This window comes from Ovis canadensis, chromosome 10 (assembly GCF_042477335.2).
Source record: "Ovis canadensis isolate MfBH-ARS-UI-01 breed Bighorn chromosome 10, ARS-UI_OviCan_v2, whole genome shotgun sequence".
In the NCBI taxonomy this organism is placed as follows: domain Eukaryota; kingdom Metazoa; phylum Chordata; class Mammalia; order Artiodactyla; family Bovidae; genus Ovis; species Ovis canadensis.
In genome coordinates this window covers 16,020,496-16,039,389 of record NC_091254.1, presented here as the reverse complement: position 1 = coordinate 16,039,389, position 18,894 = coordinate 16,020,496, and the positions used below count along the sequence as shown (strand labels likewise).

Genomic DNA, 18,894 nt, shown 5'->3' with positions numbered 1-18,894 from the left:
ATGAGTTTGAGTAAGCTCCAGAAATTGGTGATGGACAGGGAAACCTGGCGTGCTGCAGTCCATGGGATAAAAAAAAGAGTTGGACATTACTGAGTGACTAAACTGAATTGATGTGGACTGGTAGTCTCAATGTGATAGCAAGTAATCATTTACAGATATATAGATCAGAGACTCCCAAAACCACATGTGGCTATGTATTTTGGGTTTTATTCAGAAACAGTTAATACTGTTCTGCATTATTCATGTGCAGATGTGTCCTTTATTTTTGATTGAGTCCCTATCCATTTGGGAATAATGTTTTCATTCTTGATTTTTTTTCATCACCATTTTAAAGAATTTTCATGCATCATCAGCCTAGTTTGTATTTATGTGCAATAATAGATTCTCTCCTGGATTATCTTACAAATTCAGTTCTCAGTTCAGACTTCAATGGGCATTCATTGCTTGGAATGGTAAAGGTAGGTAGAGGGGAAGAAAACTTCAGTGCACTTTTTAAATTATTTTGGCCAATTAGAACATTTTTCCCCAAAGAAATATATGGAAATAATGAGGTAAAGATGAGTTCTTATATGTGCAGTTTGTGAAATATTTAGGCCAAAGTAAATGATTTGATGACAGCTCTAGTAAGAACATTGTTTCAATGCATAATTATGTTTATTGCTCTCCAAGAGTCATACAAAGTGACATAAAATACACAATTGTTTTCCTCTTTTGCTTGAAAAGTGCATCAGCTGTGAATAATGTATCATTTGAGAGACACCTGTAGCACAACCCTGCATGTCAAAGACAACTTGAAAGTGTATAGGAGCAAACAGGCAGATAACTGATATAAACTAATATGATTAGTACAAAGTATGTGTGTTACATGCAGACTGAAGCCTGTTTGGCTAGACATTGCTTTGCAAAAAACTAAAAGCTAAAAATGAGCATATCTGACAGTAGCTGCTTAACCTGTCTTCATACAGATAGTCACTAGACCTGCCGCCTTTCATTCAGTTCAGTCGCTCAGTTGTGTCCGACTCTGCGACCCCATGGACTGCAGCACTCTAGGCTTCCCTGTCCATCACCAACTCCTGGAGCTTACTCAAACTCATGTCCATGGAGTCGGTGATGCCATCCAACCATCTCATCCTCTGTCATCCCCTTCTCCTCCCACCTTCAGTCTTTCCCAGCATCAGGGTCTTTTCCAATGAGTTAGTTTTTTGCCTCAGCTGGACAAAGTATTGGAGTTTCAGCTTCAGCATCAGTCCTTCCAATGAATATTCAGGACCGATTTCCTTTAGGATGGACTGGTTGGATCTCCTTGCAGTCCAAGGGACTCTCAAGAGTCTTCTCCAACACCACAATTCAAAAGCATCAATTCTTCAGCACTCAGCTTTCTTTAGAGTCCAACTCTCACATACATGACTACTGGAAAAACTATAGCTTTGACTAGATGGACCTTTGTTGGGAATATATTTCTGCTTTTCAATATGCTGTCTAGGTTGGTCATGCCTTTTCTTCCAAGGAGCAAGCATCTTTTAATTTCATGGCTGTAATCACCATTTGCAGTGATTTTGGAGGCCCCCCCCCCAAAAAAAAGTCTCTTCACTGTTTCCACTGTTTCCCCATGTATTTTTCATGAATTGATGGGACCAGATGCCATGATTTTAGTTTTCTGAATGTTGAGTTTTAAGCCAACTTTTTGACTCTTCTCTTTCACTTTCATCAAGAGGCTCTTTAGTTCTTCTTTGCTTTCTGCCATAAGGGTGGTGTCATCTGCATATCAGAGCTTATTGATATTTCTCCTGGCAATCTTGATTCCAGCTTGTGCTTCTTCCAGTCCAGCATTTCTCATGATGTACTCTGCATAGAAGTTAAATAAGCAGGGTGACAATATACAGCCTTGATGTACTCCTTTTCTTATTTGGAACCAGTCTGTTGTTCCATGTCCAGTTCTAACTGTTGCTTCCTGATCTGCATACAGATTTTCGAAGAGGTAAGTCAGGTGGTCTGGTATCCCCATCTCTTCAAGAATTTTCCACAGTTTCTTGTGATCCACACATTCAAAGGCGTTGGCATAGTCAATAAAGAAGAAATAGTTGTTTCTGTGGAACTCTCTTGCTTTTTTGATGATCCAGCGTATGTTGGCAACTTGATCTCTGGTTCCTCTGCCTTTTCTGAATCCAGCTTGAACATCTGGGAGTTCACGGTTCAACTGTTGAAGCCTGGTTTGGAGAAGTTTGAGCATTACTTTGCTAGTGTGTGAGATGAGTGCAGTTGTGCGGTAGTTTGAGCATCCTTCGGCATTGCCTTTCTTTGGGACTGGAGTGAAAACTGTCTTCATACAGATGGTCACTGGAGCTGCCCCCTTTAGATGCACATGTACTCTGCAGTTTGTCGCTGCTCTCAGTACATGTACATCATAGTCAGCAGTTAACTTAAACTCAAGGGTTTTACCTACTTTCATAGGAATGGATCAAAGGAAAATTGGTGCTCTTTTCCCTTGCGGTTTGTAATCCACTTATTGGTAATGGTAGCCCACTATCTGGATCTAATAAGTGATATTAAACAGTAGTATTTGTTCTTATCATACTTCCCTGTCAGTTGAGATTCTTGAACTGTAGTTTGGGCATGTCTGTTTAATATGTCCAAGTAACTTCAGAACATGAGGTGAAGATAGTTTTAGTAGTGAGACCATTCTTATTTAAATATATATTCAGTACTTGTAATAGGAAACCACCTCTCCCCCAAACTGATGGATAATAATTAGTTTTAAAGCATTTACTTCTAAAGTAACAAGAGTTGCTCAGGATTACAAATTAAATGACTCTGAGAAAGATGGGATTTTAACATCTATTTATGGAAACAAGAAACACTTTCCAAAATCTTTTTTAAAAAAATTTAAATGTTCATTAAGCTGTGATTTAAAATGGAATTCTTTGGAGGTAAAATTAAGGAGAAATCTTAGTATATTTTGTAGTATGCAGAAATTTAGCCCTTTACTGCCTTGCTTGTCAATAAAATTTATTTCGATGTGTTTTTAGCTCAGAATAGTAATGAGGGGTTTTGCACTAAAATCTCTACCAGAGGAGAAGAAAAAATTGTGCCTTTGGGCTGTTTTAGTAAACAGGAGCTCTCTGGGGTTTGTTTCCTCTTTAAGGTTTTGCCCTTGGGTGTAAGTGTTCAGAGATCGCCTGTGGAAACTGATGATGATTCTCTCCCCTTAAGGTCCATGTACAGATGTGCACAGGGATCAGGTCTGGCATCCCTGCTCTGATGTGCAGTGCTTTTCCCCCAGTGACCACATTAAGGCTGGTGGGTTTTGTGTTGTTTTGTTCTTCTTTCAGTTACTGTGGTATTGTGGTGCATCTTGAATCTGATTTGGGCATTACGCTTTGCTTTTATCACTTGTTTTATTCACTGATGATACTGGAATCTTTAAATGTTTACAAAAACAAAAAAAGATTAATTTGCAAATCTCAAGTTATGTGAAAATGGTCCATTATTGACAGAAGGATCACCAAGATGTTACTAGGGAGACCTGTGAATGGGGTCTCCTGTTTCTTGATAATTATAGAGAAAGGTGTAAGGCTCAAGTCCTTTTATTTAAAAAAAATATTAAGGGTGAGGAAGGGGGACTTATAAAACTTGGAAACTGAGACTGAGCTGTATTTTATAATGTCTTATATTCAGGAAGCCTACAGGCTTCCCTTTTTATATTTTATAGAATAGGTATTTTTTCATTGTTGTAACAGTTTTGTAATTGTTAGTTAATATTAGTTTCCTGATTTTTCACCATGAAACTAGATCTATTCTTGTTTAATAAATCAATACTTTGGAGGCGCTGATTTAATTTGCCTAATTGTGCTTTTTTGTGTGTGTTGATAAAGTGCCTAGTTGATTATACAATTGGTATGTATAGATGTTGGCTTTTGTTTATGAGAACAGAGTTATATTTCTGATATTAGCATTATTTGGTAATGGACAGGGAGGCCTGGTGTGCTGCGATTCATGGGGTCGCAAGGAGTCGGACACGACTGAGTGACTGAGCTGAACTGAACTGAAAAGCAGTGTGATTCCCCTGGAGGAGGAAATGGCAAACTACTCCAGTATTCTCTGGAACATTGCATGGACAGAGGAGCCTGGTGGGCTACAGTCCATGGGGGTCACAAAGAGTCAGATAAGACTTGGCACACTCACACAATGAAAAGACTGCTACACTGAGAATCAGGACGCATTTTTAACTTTGCCTTACTTAGAAGTTAGAAGTGTTGGTCACTCAGTCATGTCTGACTCTTTGCGACCCCATGGACTATATAGCCCGCCAGGCTCCTCTTTCCGTGGGGTTCTCAGGCATGAATACTGGAGTGGGTTGTGATGCCCTTCTCCAGGGCATCTTCCTGACCCAAGGATCAAACCCGGGTCTCTGACTTTGCAGGCAGATTCTTTACCATCTGAGACATCAGGGTATTTTAGGGCAAAGTTTAGGTTAACATCTTTGAAAAAAGATGCATTTTTTCTTCACCTGTAAATCTAAAGAGTTAAACTTTGAATATTTTTTAAGATTATTTCCAGTTTATCTGATATCCTGTAAGCTTTTAATTCTAAAGAGTTGCCTTTCTAGATGATGAAGTATTTTATTAGTCATTGTTTATTTCCCCATTAGCGACTCCATGGACTGCAGCCTACCAGGCTCCTCCATCCATGGGATTTTCCAGGCAAGAGTACTGGAGCGGGGTGCCATTGCCTTCTCCTAGGAATTTTGAAAGCTGTGTTTTTGTAACTACTCAGTCAGCGTTTAATATAGTACCCATATACCTATGTACTTTTGCTTCCTAAAATTGGTCTCAACCTATATTGACCTCTCATCTCTTCCCCATTTTCCAATGAGAATGTCCCAGAATGTGTTTTATACTTTGTTTACTTTATGGAGATGCCCTTTCTGTGCATTCTTTTCCATTCCCTAGCCACTTTGAGCTCCTATAACATTTTGTTTGTAGTTATTTTGGCCTTGTATGGTAGCTATTTATGTGTTATGTTATGCTTTATATGAGACTGTAAATGCCTTAAAGGAAGATATTTATTTTTCATCATCTTATTACTGATTCACACACATAGTTCTTTTCATACAAATCAGGGGTTAATTAATTAATATTTGTAGAACTAAATTTTAAGATGGTTAGTGCCAGATACAGTCAGTGGCTGTGAGTGGTGAAAAATTATCAGGGTAATAAGGAAGTGAACTTACTCATTCTGAATTAAAGCAGTGTTTCAGCCATCTATGCTGCCAGCAAACATTTGTATTCCATGGTCACTCATGTACAATTTATTCTAGCCTCCTAACCATTTATTCTTAGTGACACATCTAAATACTTAATGCTTTTTTTTTTTCTCTCTCTGTAACCCACTTAACTCCTGGCCTTCATTCATCATTGTAGTTTACCACTGCCTTAAGCTTTTAGTAGTATCTAATTTTTTAAACACATTCTTGCTTTGATTTTTATATACTTCCCTTTCTTTTACCTCCTTGATCTTATTCATAGGCTTATCAGCTTTAATTTTCTATTGCTTTTTGTACTCTATTTTTATTTCTTTTTGCTTGCTCTTTTACTTTTGAGAAATTCATCCTTTATTTCTTAAAGGCAAATGCTCTTTGATTACTGTCTTCAGGTAAAGGTGTCTTAGAATCAGACTAAGGTTGGGAGTTGATGGTGAAGTTGCTGTCCATCAACTCTGGAAGAGCCAAAGTTAGCTCTGTCAGACTAGTAGTCCTGTATCTTTTCAGTGAGAGAATATCTGTGGTTCCAATGCCGGCACCAGGGTATCTAATACTGATTACAAAAGGTGCCAAATGTTAATGGGCATTTTTACAGGTGGACTTTTGTGGGGGGATGATACGTAAATTGTAGAGTTATCAAAGAACTTCAAAATGGTTATGTTGGGCGTGGGTGAATTGGTAGAGATGATTCCCACCCAGCCTTTGGATTAAATAATTTTTCACCCTTCAGTTAATTATTGCTACAGATGAATGGTTGGTTTGGACTGAATAAAAGAACAAAGGGCAATAATACAATGAGTAAAAAACTGAAAAGAGACAGGAAAAGTAAAAGATGTAAGGTAAAAAGTTGCCTGACTTTGTGCCACTTGGAATCAGTAGTGTTTATTGAAGACTGTTAGGAACATTATGTTAGACAAAGGGGAGTTGAAAAGATAATGTGAGAAAGTATCCAAGAGGAAAGTTTTGTTGGATTAAATTTAAAACTATGCTGTTTTTAGTTCTATTTTTATAGCACATGTCAATCTCTTAAGAGTTTACTGTGTAACTAAATATTTAAGTTGGATATTTGTGTAACAGCGAAGAGGAACTTATTGATTCCTTAAGAAGCATATTGATGTTTAAATAGCTTTTCTTAGAAAGCATATTTATACTTTTATTAACACAATATCCCTTTAAAGACAAGAAAGGAAAAATATGCATTCTCCATCCTGTTCTATCAGAGATGGTAAACAGGGAGTATCAAGGACTCTTTGGTATTTGCAGTAGAAACATTTTACAGTAGAGAACAAAACTACTTGTAGACTTAAGAAAATAATTTTGGTTAACTTTGATTTTAGAAAATATTAAGCCATTTATTTTATTTTAACAGGTATCTTTCAGATGAAGGCATTGAAGCTTGCACAAGTTCTCCTGACAAAGTCAATGTAAATGACATCATCCTGATTGCTCTCAATGTAGGTTTTATTTATTAACTTATAAACATTAAAAATCTGGAAGCTATATTTATGAAAAATATCTGATAGAATAAACTGGCTTTTATAAAGTGGAGAACATCTTTCATTTTTATTGTCCATTTTAAGTTGCAGCGATGTTTGTTGAATTTGGTAATCTCATATAAGCCAATTATTAGAACTATATATTTCTTTAATGTCTATTATACAAAATCAGTGAAAAAGGGAAAAGTACAATTAAAACTTTTTCACCTTGTGATCAGTTATAGAATTTCATTACATTTATAGTAGCTATGTAATAGAAGTAAAAACTGATCATATTCATAGAAACAAATTAATATCAAATTTACATACAAACTAGCTAGGTTACAGCTTCTTGACAGTTGTATTTTTTATTTTGAAGTAGCTTTTCCTGTTGATCAAAGTAGGATATACTGTACAGTATGACTACTTCAGAAAATACAGAAAAATAAAATAAGAAAACCCAATAATTACTGTTAATGTTTTGATGCATTTTTCTTCCCTAGCTCTCTCCCTTTACCCATCTGTATAGCAGTGTCTTTTTTATAATTGAGATTGACTTTTGGATTTTTTTTGAAGAATTATAAAAATTGTTTGAAGTACAGATGTGATTAAATGAATATTCTTTTTCAATCTTCTGGTTACCATAGTGAGAATTTTTTTATCGCCTTTACAATCACAGTCTGTTAAACAATGAAAGTTATATGCTATGTTATATAATCAATGAAATTCAGAAGAGAATTACTGTCTGACAAATCCATTATGTCACTGCAAAGTAGGTTTAGCATAGAGTAGAAAGGGTGGCAACTGATAATAACATATGAAATATAAATTAATATATAACTATAACTTTTTCTTTTCCAGTTATTTAAATTTTTATTTATATAATTAAATGTGAATTTAAACAGAATTTATATTTTGAAATTTATCATTGTTTTAGCAGCTTGCAGTTTTATTTACGACAAACAGGTTTTTTAGAAATTATGTGTGTTATCCATGACTACAAATGGGGATGTTTACTAGACATTTTATCTTTCCTTAACTTGCACCCAAATTAGTGAATTTTATTTACAAGAAACGTTACAAAGAATCCCAGTTTATTTCTTTGTTCACTAAAAGCAAAAGACCTAAATAGGAAAAAGGCTTTGTGACAATCTTCTCTTCTTATTGATATTTATATATGTAGGTAAATAGCATTGAACTATCTACAAATTGGGTAAGAAACTAAATAAAATAAGTTAACACAAAGTTTTGACCTGGTATACATAAGAGGTACGTGATGATTACTAGTGAATTAACTTGTCTTTATAATTTGCTTTAAAATTTATAAATACTCCAGTCCAAAGCTATCATGCCATGTAATAGAATTAAAGAAATACTTTTAATAAGGATGAAGTCTATACCAGACAAGTAGTCTAATTTTCAAGTTCGTAAACTTTAAGTAAAATCAGTCATATACAGTATTTCTGTTGAAATTTTTTAACTTCTGAGTGATTGCAGGATGTTAATCCCTAATTGAGAAAGACTGGCATTATTAATTCTTATATATAACCTATTACATATTGGGAGAATAATCCATGCAAAAGCTTTCTTACCTTCTCTTCCTCCTGTGGGGAACACACTAAATTAGTCCTTTTATCTAGCAGTGAACAAAGCAATAGTATGTATGTAGAGTGTTTCCTGCCCAGCAAAGTCCATTAGGCTTTTATTGGGCTGTTCAAAAAGGTACTCTGCCTAGAATGAAACAAAATTCTAGACATCTCCCCTTGAAAGCAGGTGTTTACCATAAATCACATTGTTAATACAAATAGTTTAGGCAGTAAACCACATTTTCAGTAAGGGAATGGTTCTGGTACCAAGTTCCCAGATGCCAGCTTAGGGCCAGCTTTGTAAGTGGGCCCTTCTAAAGGTAGCAGCCTTAGAGCTGCTATGTAACTCTTTTTAGCATGGATTTGTATGTTGAAAGGAGGGAGGTTTCTTAATTTTTACTCTGTAGAATGAGGAGTAAAGATTTTAAGAATAATATAGAAATTTAGCATGTAGTTTTGAATTCCTGCATTATTCAGAGCAAAATTAAGTGATAGTGTAGTCTTAAATTACTAAATAATGTGTAATAGTAAAAAATTTTAAAGATTATTTTAAAATTTCTTTTAACATTCTGTATAGTATAAAATGCTTTGCCAAATAGATACTCTGCTGCACTTATTTGAAGAAGTAAGTCAGGAATGTTGTTTGTGTGTGCACACATGCATCCTATGGGTTAAATTTCTCCTGAATAATGAGTTATTCACTGTAAATGTATTTTTGGACCCAGCTATTCTAGTGATCCTGATATAATGGCATCTGAATCATAAAATTGACTTTGATTTTAGGATGTTTAAAGATTTGGTAGGTCATTTTCATCTTGCTAAAAGAACAATGAAATAATCTTCCTTATATGTGTCTATGATACTTTAAAAGTTCTGTGAACTTTAAATACATTGTTCCTTTCAGCATGACAACAACTTTGGAAGATAGAATTGTTAATATATTTTCGACCTTATGGCGGAATAAATTATCCAGATTTAGAGAATTTCTGACATGTCATATTAGTTAGTTACAGTACACAGTAAATGGAAGTTAGAATTTTAGTCTAGTGCTCATTTCTACAATACTTTATATAAATGCCTCATTTTATTTTACATTTTATAATTAGTGATAAAATCAGAAATGAAGGACCATGATGTGTCATAAAAATTGTATATATTCTGTTTCTTATCTGTGTTTAAATATTTCAGCTTTTCTATGACTTTCAAAATAATGATTTTTTATGAACTTAGTTGTCTTATTCACTTGTTACATGCATTTAGATAATAACAGTATGCATGTTTTATATTCACTAAACATTATAGCTCACACTCATTAAATGCTTATTTTTTGTAAGTCATTGTGCTTAGTGCTTCACATGTATTATTTAATATTCAAAACAGTGAAATGCCAGGATAAGCATTTTTTCCTCATATATTGCTTAGTATTTTCAAAGTTAAAATGCGTGCAACTTGAGGTTTGGTTTATAGTTCTTTCACTCTGTTATTGGAAACTGTGCAAAGGATAAAGTATTTGGATATGGGACTTAGTTTGCCTGGCAGTTCCATTCAATGAATTGTACTTTAGGAATGATCCTTGCATTACATTGAGAAATGAAAGTCATGGTAGTAAAAAGACTGGAAAGGATCTGTGAGGGTTGTATAACATGTGTTCTTGTTTCTTAAGCTGACTATATGTGGATATTTCAAGTGAAATTATATTATTGTAGGTGTTCAAAGAAGACTATCCTATTTATGTGTTATCCTTTTATAAATAATACAGTAATTGTAATCATCTATTGATAGTGATAGCTCTGTTAACTATTATTTAAGGAATTTTAGAAAAGTACAGATTTAGTTATTAAACTAACCTCACTGTTTCAAGCATCAAGATAATTTCTTAGCTTAAATAATTAGGCCTTTTTCATGAGTAGTATTTAGTTTTCTTCTGAATAAATTTCTTATTATTCCTTTAGTTTTCACTTCTTAAAGAAGACAGAATCCTTAAAAATTTTATGTAGACTGTGTGTGTAGTTGAAGTTTTGTTTTTGCATCAGAAATGCTATAGCTTTGTTTATCTTAGTCCTTTTTATGTTTTGCTTTGGTTTGTTGAGTAATATGTACATCTGGATTTTCGTGTAGTCAGTCATTTGTTCATCAGCTTCTATTTCTGAAATTTGTTTAGTAGGCAAACAGTACAGTCTTACAGTGACTTCTTGCTTTTGTAGTAAAGAATATTCTCTGGGATATTTGTATGTTATGTAGCTTTATGTTAGAAGTATCGCAGCCTACAGAGTAACGTACTTTCATGTCTCTGCATATCAACGTTATATAGAATTTATTTGTCGAAAATGTACTCTGTTTATTTGTTCAAAGTAGTCGTTTGGTTTTGGATTGTGACATTAATTTCTTAAGAAGTCTATATAGTTTACATAAAATCAAGTTTTAGATTTTAATAAAAGGGTACCCAGAGAAATATGACCAGATGTAAGTAAGGCCTTATATATTACTGTTCAGTTTACTAGTGTACTTTAACAGTGTATAAATGGGACTGAACATGGTTGATTTTTACATATATAGATCTCATAATCAGTTGAAATACAAGCTATATTTAACATACAGTTAAATTCTGTTACTCAGACCTTAACTAATTTTATCTTTTGTTTGTGAGTGAGATTAGATTTAGAGTCATTTTTCTCTAATTTTATTTTAATAATAATATTTTTATTTTAGACAGACTTGAGAACAATTGGCAAGAAATTCCTCCCCAGTGACATCAATGGTGGAAAGGTAGAAAAGGTAAAGAAAAATGTTAACTTCCTAAATTATGTTAAGTACAATAAATATGAACATCTACTAAATTACTGTAGTTATTTTTTGTCAAGGAAGACTGCAACTTCAAAATATTTTTGAGGGAACAAGTCACAAAGTTATCATTTTAATGACTTCCTATACATATGGAAAATTATTAAAACAAACTTTTAAGCTTTTGGTGACTTTCCAACATTTAAAAAATACTTTTGTCTTAGGAATTATAACTGTGACACACTTATTTACGTGTGAGACTTACCAGATATTATTGGAACTCAGAGGACCTTTTTGTATCTTTTTATTTTAGTATCTGTTACCATATTTATTTAATGAACTTATTGATATAGGAGTATAAGATTGTGAGAGAATGTTAGGAACAGTTTGGCAAAGCTGTGCATTTGGTTACTCCTATCATTTTTCATAACTTATGTATTTATGTTATAAATTTTTTCAGTGATTTTTTGAAATACAAGGATACAATTTTTAGATTTTAGATGCCATCTAGTCAGTCTTTTGGAGAAGGCAATGACACCCCACTCCAGTACTCCTGCCTGGAAAATCCCATGGAGGGCGGAACCCGGTAGGCTGCAGTCCATGGGGTAGCTAAGAGTTGGACGTGACTGAGCGACTTCCCTTTCACTTTTCACTTTCACGCATTGGAGAAGGAAATGGCAACCCACTCCAGTGTTCTTGCCTGGAGAGTCCCAGGGATGGGGGAGCCTGGTGGGCTGCCGTCTACGGGGTCGCACAGAGTCGGACACGACTGAAGAGACTTAGCAGCAGCAGCAGCAGTCTTTTACTTCTTATTCATTTATATTCAATTTCTTTTTTTTAATTTAAAAATAATACAATCTGTGTCAATCAAAAATTTTATATATGCTGTTGCTCACTTTTTGAATTATTAATGAACATCTTTATAATTTGAAATACTTTGAATGTGTATGTTTTGAGTTTGAGTAAGTATTCTTATCATTTTAATACTCACGTATTTAAGATAGTTGCTATACCTTAGATATTTTAAATTTTAGATAATTTAAAAGGTATATAATGTAACAACATTTTTCACATTTTCTAAATGTTGGTCCTCATATGTGATAGGTGGTAATCATTTAGCTGGAAAGAGAACAAGAGTTTATAATCTGCCCTAGCTTTTGAAGCAGATGCTCAAGAGAAGAGAGTTCTACGGACTCCTCAGCAATTCATTTTAATGTTTAACAATACTCTATGTAAGCAAATTTAATTGTATTTTAATCTAAATTTCTTATGTTGCAACTAAAGTCTGTAATATCTTCTTTATCTTCCCTCAGGGAAATGGAGAACATCTGGGTACCTTCCCTTGTGAATAATTCTTCATATACTTGAATCTTGTAAATGTCACTGCTACAGGTTTCTTTTTGTTAAAACCGTGTATCTTGGTTCCTCTGTTTATAGTCTTAGGCATTCTATTCATCTTCATTGCTCTTCTCAGAGTCCTCTCCAGTTCCTTGCATTTCGTTTTCTGGTTGTGATAGTAGTTCTAACCTCAGTGTGCATCAGAGTCACCTTGAGGCCTGCTACAACACAGAATGCCAGCTTCCCACGTCGCCCACTGCCATGTTTCTGACTCCACTGAACTGGGAAAGAGCCTGAGAATTTGTACTTTGAACAGGCTTCTGTGGGATGTTGATTCAGCTAATCTGGAAAACACACTTGGAAAACTTCTAGGGTGTAGAACTCCAAATTAGGCAGCAGTCTTGAACAGGTCTGATGAATGCAACAATTATTCACAGAAGAAGTAACTAGTATCAAAGCAGTCACTGCATATCCTTATACTAGGCTATTTAAGAAAACTAGCATTCTGGATTATTGATTTTCCATTTTTTCTTTTTATGTCTGTAAGGATTCTCAGAACCTACCACTGTTAAAAGCTCACAGGGAAAGGTACTGCGAGAGTTTTCTCTGCTTTCTCCAACTTCTCAGAGCATTTTTGGTTCAGAAAATTTTATAAGTAGTCCCTTTAGAATTTCCTTTGAATATAGCTAACAACAATAAGATATAACTTAGAATATTTGAATCTAGAATTTTTCTATACCAAATTTTATCCTTTGAATTATTCTTAATGCTCATGTTGCTTTAGTTTGTACGTAAAATGAGAAGATACAAAATAAGCCCTTTCACTTGAAACAGAAATTGAGTGAGCCCTTTTCACATGAAACAAACCTCTGTTCCTCAGATTTGATTATATTTTCCCTTTCATTACCTGCTTCTGATACCAAATATAATTCTCTTCACAGTATTAGTGAAGATGTTTTGAAAATTAATTTTAATAGAAATTTTAGAAGCTAACCCACTGGAGTTACTCATTTGCCTTTGGTTAAAATTTCATACATTGTATAAAAATATATCTCTAGTGCTTTGACTACCTGATATGAAGAACTGGCTCATTAGAAAAGACCCTAATGCTGGGAAAGATTGAAGGCAGGAGGAGAAGGGGACAACAGAGGATGAGATGGTTGGATGGCATCACCGACTCAGTGGACATGAGTTTGAGTAAGCTCCGGGAGTTGGTGATGGACAGGGAGGCCTGGCATGCTGCAGTCCATGGGGTCACAGAGTCAGACACAGCTGAGCAGCTGAACTAAACTGCTTTTAGGCAATAATAAATGTTTAAGTAATATATATTTTTGACATGAATTACTTGTGCTCTTTGTCTATAAAGTAAGACTAATACAGTAAGAGTTACTTTATTTGTGCCTTTATCGGAATGCTTTATTACCCAGCACTTTAGCATGTTATTGGTGACAGAATCATTAAGACATGGCTCTAGACACTAAATTATATATACCTGTTGTTTAAAATAAATTTTAGTTTAATCTGTGCATAACATAAGCAGAGTATCTGAATAAGTAATCTGCCTATTCCTTGATCATGTCAGATTTTGGTATTAAATAATAATATTTTCTAATTTTCTTTTAATAATAATTAAAAAAAAGAATGAAAGAACTGGATTACCTAGTGATCTTCCAAATAGAACATGCTGGAAACTAATTTTGCAAAAACTAATTTAGAAAATTTAAAATGTGAGATAGATTAGCTATCTCAGGAAGCAGTTCTGATGAGCTTCAGATACAATGTGGAGAGGGAGAATAAAAAAATTCTGGTAACATATTGGACGGATACAGATTTTAGAATTTTTCAGCTGGACTTAAATCCTTATTCTTCTACTTATTCTATTTTTGTGACTTCTGGCAAGTTATTTAATCTTGCCAGATTTTAATTTTCTTATCATTCAAATATTATCTCCCTTATGACATTGAAGAATTAAATGAAAACCTGTGCGACTACATTGTAAATGTAGTGCAATGTGTATGACGAATATTGAGCATTATGAGACATTTAGGATGGTGTTTTTGTCCTGGACATCTAAGAATACATGAATATTTATTACCTGACATGGGTATCTTGTTACTAAGAGACCTCCAAGTGAAAGTGAAAGTTGCTCAGTTGTGTCCAGCTCTTTGTGACCCCATGGACTATACAGTCCATAGAATTCTCCAGGCCAGAATACTGGCATGGGTAGCCTTTCCCTTCTCGAAGGGATCTCCCAACCCAGGAATCGAACTGGGGTCTGCTGCATTGCAGGCGGATGCTTTACCAACTGAGCTATCAGGGAAAAAGGGAATCTAGTAAATGAGGTAAGGTGAATAGATGCTTCATTATTGACTGTGTTTTGGCCCCAGTCCCTAATGCAGAACTTTATTGTTTGAGCTAAGTTGATCTTAGTACAATGGAATCAAAGTAGGCCAGAGTCCTTCTTTGACAATTTCCACTAAGTTTCATGCCTGCCTGTGATATTACTACTTGAGAGGAAGCCAAAGCAAAAAGAATTTGAGAGCATTTGCCCCAGCTCTAAGAAGCTAATACTTAATGAGCAAAAGAAGAGAGAAGGCTGTCTTTTTACAAGCTACTTCCATTAGTCAAGTGTGGGCGCTTTTAAAGGGCTATAGTCCTGTGTCTTCCAACCCTCTTGGAAGCACATTTATTAGGTCCAGGGCTCCATACAATGTACTAGAGATTCCTCAAGACAGAGGAGCAGTATGCTTTTTAGAGCTAAATTAAAGGAATGTAGAGGAGAGGCTGCAAACTTCCTCTCCTGCGAAGTCAAAACTAAATGCTTATGATGATGCTGTGTATTGTTATTATCATAATTAATAAGACTTAGATATGGGGTTTTCAGCATTTGGAAAGAAGGCAATGGCACCCCACTCCAGTACTCTTGCCTGGAAAATCCCATGGACGGAGGAGCCTGGTAGGCTGCAGTCCATGGCGTCACTAAGAGTCAGACACGATTGAGCAACTTCACTTTTACTTTTCCCTTTCATGCATTGGAGAAGGCAATGGCAACCCACTCCAGTGTTCTTTCCTGGAGAATCCCAGGGACGGGGGAGCCTGGTGGGCTGCCGTCTATGGGGTGGCACAGAGTCGGACACGACTGAAGTGATTTAGCAGTAGCAGATATGGGGTTTTCAGCATTTGGAAAGAAGGCATGGAGAAAGCTATGGTTTGATAAGAGAGATGGCAGGACTATAGTTAGGAGAAGACAGTTAATCCTGGAACACTGAATTGACATCTTTTTTGCTGTTAAGACAAACTGGGACCTTCAGAAGGGCATTGTTACCTGGAGTTTGAAACTGAAGTTTTAAATTCTATTAATTATCACTGATTATTTTGGGAGGAAGTAAGAGGGCAAAAATTGCAAGTTAACTTTGTTTTTAATTAATGTAATAGTTTTGCGCACATTCTTTTCTCTTCCCTCCCATTCATTTTTAAATTGTATTTTGCAGTTCAAATGTTTTCTCAATAAGGTTGCTCATAACCTTGATGCAAGGGTTTCAGACAAATTTAAAAAGTGGTGAGAGTGAGAAGATGATACTTTTTTCCAGGCTTCTAAGTCTAAGCTAGATTTTCCTGTAGGCAGTTTGTGTTTAATTTTTAGTCCATAAAAATTTTTTAGCACAGAGCAATATGTGCCAGGGAAGCCATATACTGCAATTTAGGGCAGGCTTTGTATTTCTAGATATGACAGGGCCCTAGAATATTTAATGGAGTGGATTGCCATTTCCTTCTCCAGCAGATCTTCCCGACCCAGGGATCGAACCCAGGTCTCCCCCATTGTAGACAGACGCTTTACTGTCTGAGCCACCTGGGAAGTCCCTTGTATTTCTAGATGTGACAGGGCCCTAGAATATTTAGCTTCTCAGCTAAAAATCATGGAAAAAAGTCATGACAGAAAGGAAGTAAAACATATACTTCCTATAAAACTGTTTAATATTTTTTGTATTCTTTTTCAAGTTTAATATTTTGCTTGTAGTTATTTTCATAGCTTTGCCTTTGAACCAATGTGTAGAAGTTAATTATAAAATATAGGTTAATGTAAAAACACTTTATTACCAATCCAGGTATGTGAGGACTTTTATGCATTATTGTGGAGCCCTAACAGGAAAGGCTTTTCAGATCTGTGGGGTTTTTTTTCATCTAAGTTCTAGAACTGACAGTTTGTATGTGCATTTTTAGAGACCTAATTTTGGGGATAAAATTGACCTTCTCAAAGCCTCAGCAACACCAACATCAACCACAAGATGGCTTCACTGGCTTAAAATTCAATCTGAATGCCCTCTCACTGATGGTATAGAACTTGGATGTTTTTAAAAAGAAAAATAATTGAAAAATATTTTAAAGTTTTAATTTAAATAAATTGTATCATGTTTCATATGTTAATCTGTTATATGCTAAATAATGTGATTTACTAGTGTTTCTTTTAGTGAGTTATTAAAATTAAACATGCATTTTTAATTTGAGAAAAAAAATGTTTACTGAAACTGATTTTACCATGCTTTATTTACAAGTGTTTGATGGTAATTATTAGTAGGACTTCTGTGGAGTTTAAAAACAATGCACAAAGAATATGTATAGAATATATATTAAGCCAATACTCTGATAATTGAAAAACGAACTGTTCACTTTGTTTTAATTCTCTCAGAGAACAAACAGCTATAGAGGTGAACGATGGAAATAGGAAAATGACACACTGGCAGCAGTGTTACTTTTGACTGGAGTGTCACAGTGTTTCTTGTAATTGGTTGGCTGCAATTACTTTGATTGAATAAAGCAAATTATGTGCTGTGCTGTTACTTTGATGTATAAATTGATGCTTTTTCAGGCGATCTCAAGGGAAAACCTATTCAAGGTTATGTTGTCTTTTTGTCAGTTACTAGGCATTTAAAAATGCTTTAGAAAGCATCACTATGAACAAAGCTAGTGGAGGTGTTGGAATTCCAGTTGAGCTATTTTAAATCCTGAAAGATGATGCTATGAAAGTGCGGCACTCAATATGCCAGCAAATTTGGAAAACTCAGCCGTGGCTACAGGCCTGGAAAAGGTCAGTTTTCATTCCAATCCCAAAGAAAAGCAATGCCAAAGAATGCTCAAACTACCGCACAGTTCCACTCATCTCACACGCTAGTAAAGTAATCCTCAAAATTCTCCAAGCCAGGCTTCAGCAGTACGTGAACAGTGAACTTCCTGATGTTCAAGCTGGTTTTAGAAAAGGCAGAGGAACCAGACATCAAACTGCCAACATCCGCTGGATCATCAAAAAAGCAAGAGAGTTCCAGAAAAACATCTATTTCTGCTTTATTGACTATGCCAAAGCCTTTGATTGTGTGGATCACAATAAACTGTGGAAAATTCTGAAAGAGATGGGAATATCAGACCACCTGGCCTGCCTCTTGAGAAATCTGTATGCAGGTCAGGAAGCAAGAGTTAGAACTGGACATGGAACAACAGACTAGTTCCAAATAGGAAAAGGAGTACGTCAAGGCTGTATATTGTCACCCTGCTTATTTAACTTCTATGCAGAGTACATCATGAGAAACGCTGTGCTGGAAGAAGCACAAGGTGGAATCAAGATTGCCAGGAGAAGTATCAATATCCTCAGATATGCAGATGACACCCTTATGGCAGAAGTGAAGAGGAACTAAAAAGCCTCTTGATGAAAGTGAAAGAGGAGAGTGAAAAAGTTGGCTTAAAGCTCAACAGTCAGGAAACTAAGATCGTGGCATCTGGTCCCATCACTTCATGGGAAATAGATGGGGAAACAGTGTCAGACTTTATTTTTTTGGGCTCCAAAAGCACTGCAGATGGTGATTGCAGCCATGAAATTAAAAGACGCTTACTCCTTGGAAGAATAGTTTTGACCAACCTAGATAGCATATTCAAAAGCAGAGATATTACTTTGCCAACAAAGGTCCATCTAGTCAAGGCTCTGGTTTTTTCAGTGGTCATGTATGGATGTGAGAGTTGAACTGTGAAGAAGGCTGAACACCGAAGAATTGATGCTTTTGAACTGTGCTGTTGGAGAAGACTCTTGAGAGTCCCTTGGACTGCAAGGAGATCCAACCAGTCCATTCTGAAAGAGATCAGCCCTGGGATTTCTTTGGAAGGAATGATGCTAAAGCTGAAACTCCAGTACTTTGGCCACCTCATGCGAAGAGCTGATTCATTGGAAAAGACTCTGATGCTGGGAGGATTGGGGGCAGGAGGAGAAGGGAATGACAGAGGATGAGATGGCTGGACGGCATCACTGACTCGATGGACATGAGTCTGAGTGAACTCCGGGAGCTGGTGATGGACAGGGAGGCCTGGAGTGCTGCGATTCATGGGGTCCCCAAGAGTCGGTCACGCTGAGCAACTGAACTGAACTGAGGCATTTAAAATGTCTTGTTTTTATATTTTCTAAGGGGTAGAA

General features: G+C 35.5%; 1 protein-coding gene across 4 annotated transcripts in view; it reads left to right on the top strand.

The window, feature by feature from the left end:
• The window catches only part of TDRD3 (tudor domain containing 3), a 231,369-nt gene that overhangs the window by 54,673 nt on the left and 157,802 nt on the right, over nt 1–18,894 (top strand). For 2 of the 4 annotated variants that reach the window (XM_069602153.1, XM_069602154.1), the window contains exons 2-3: nt 6,630–6,714; nt 11,031–11,096. The exons of 1 other annotated variant lie outside the window; for it this stretch is intronic. In XM_069602153.1, coding sequence (XP_069458254.1) covers nt 6,630–6,714; nt 11,031–11,096 — 151 coding nt within the window. Of the gene's footprint in view, nt 1–3,210; nt 3,298–6,629; nt 6,715–11,030; nt 11,097–18,894 lie in introns of all 4 variants that reach the window. One more of the 4 variants, XM_069602156.1, reaches the window with a different exon arrangement.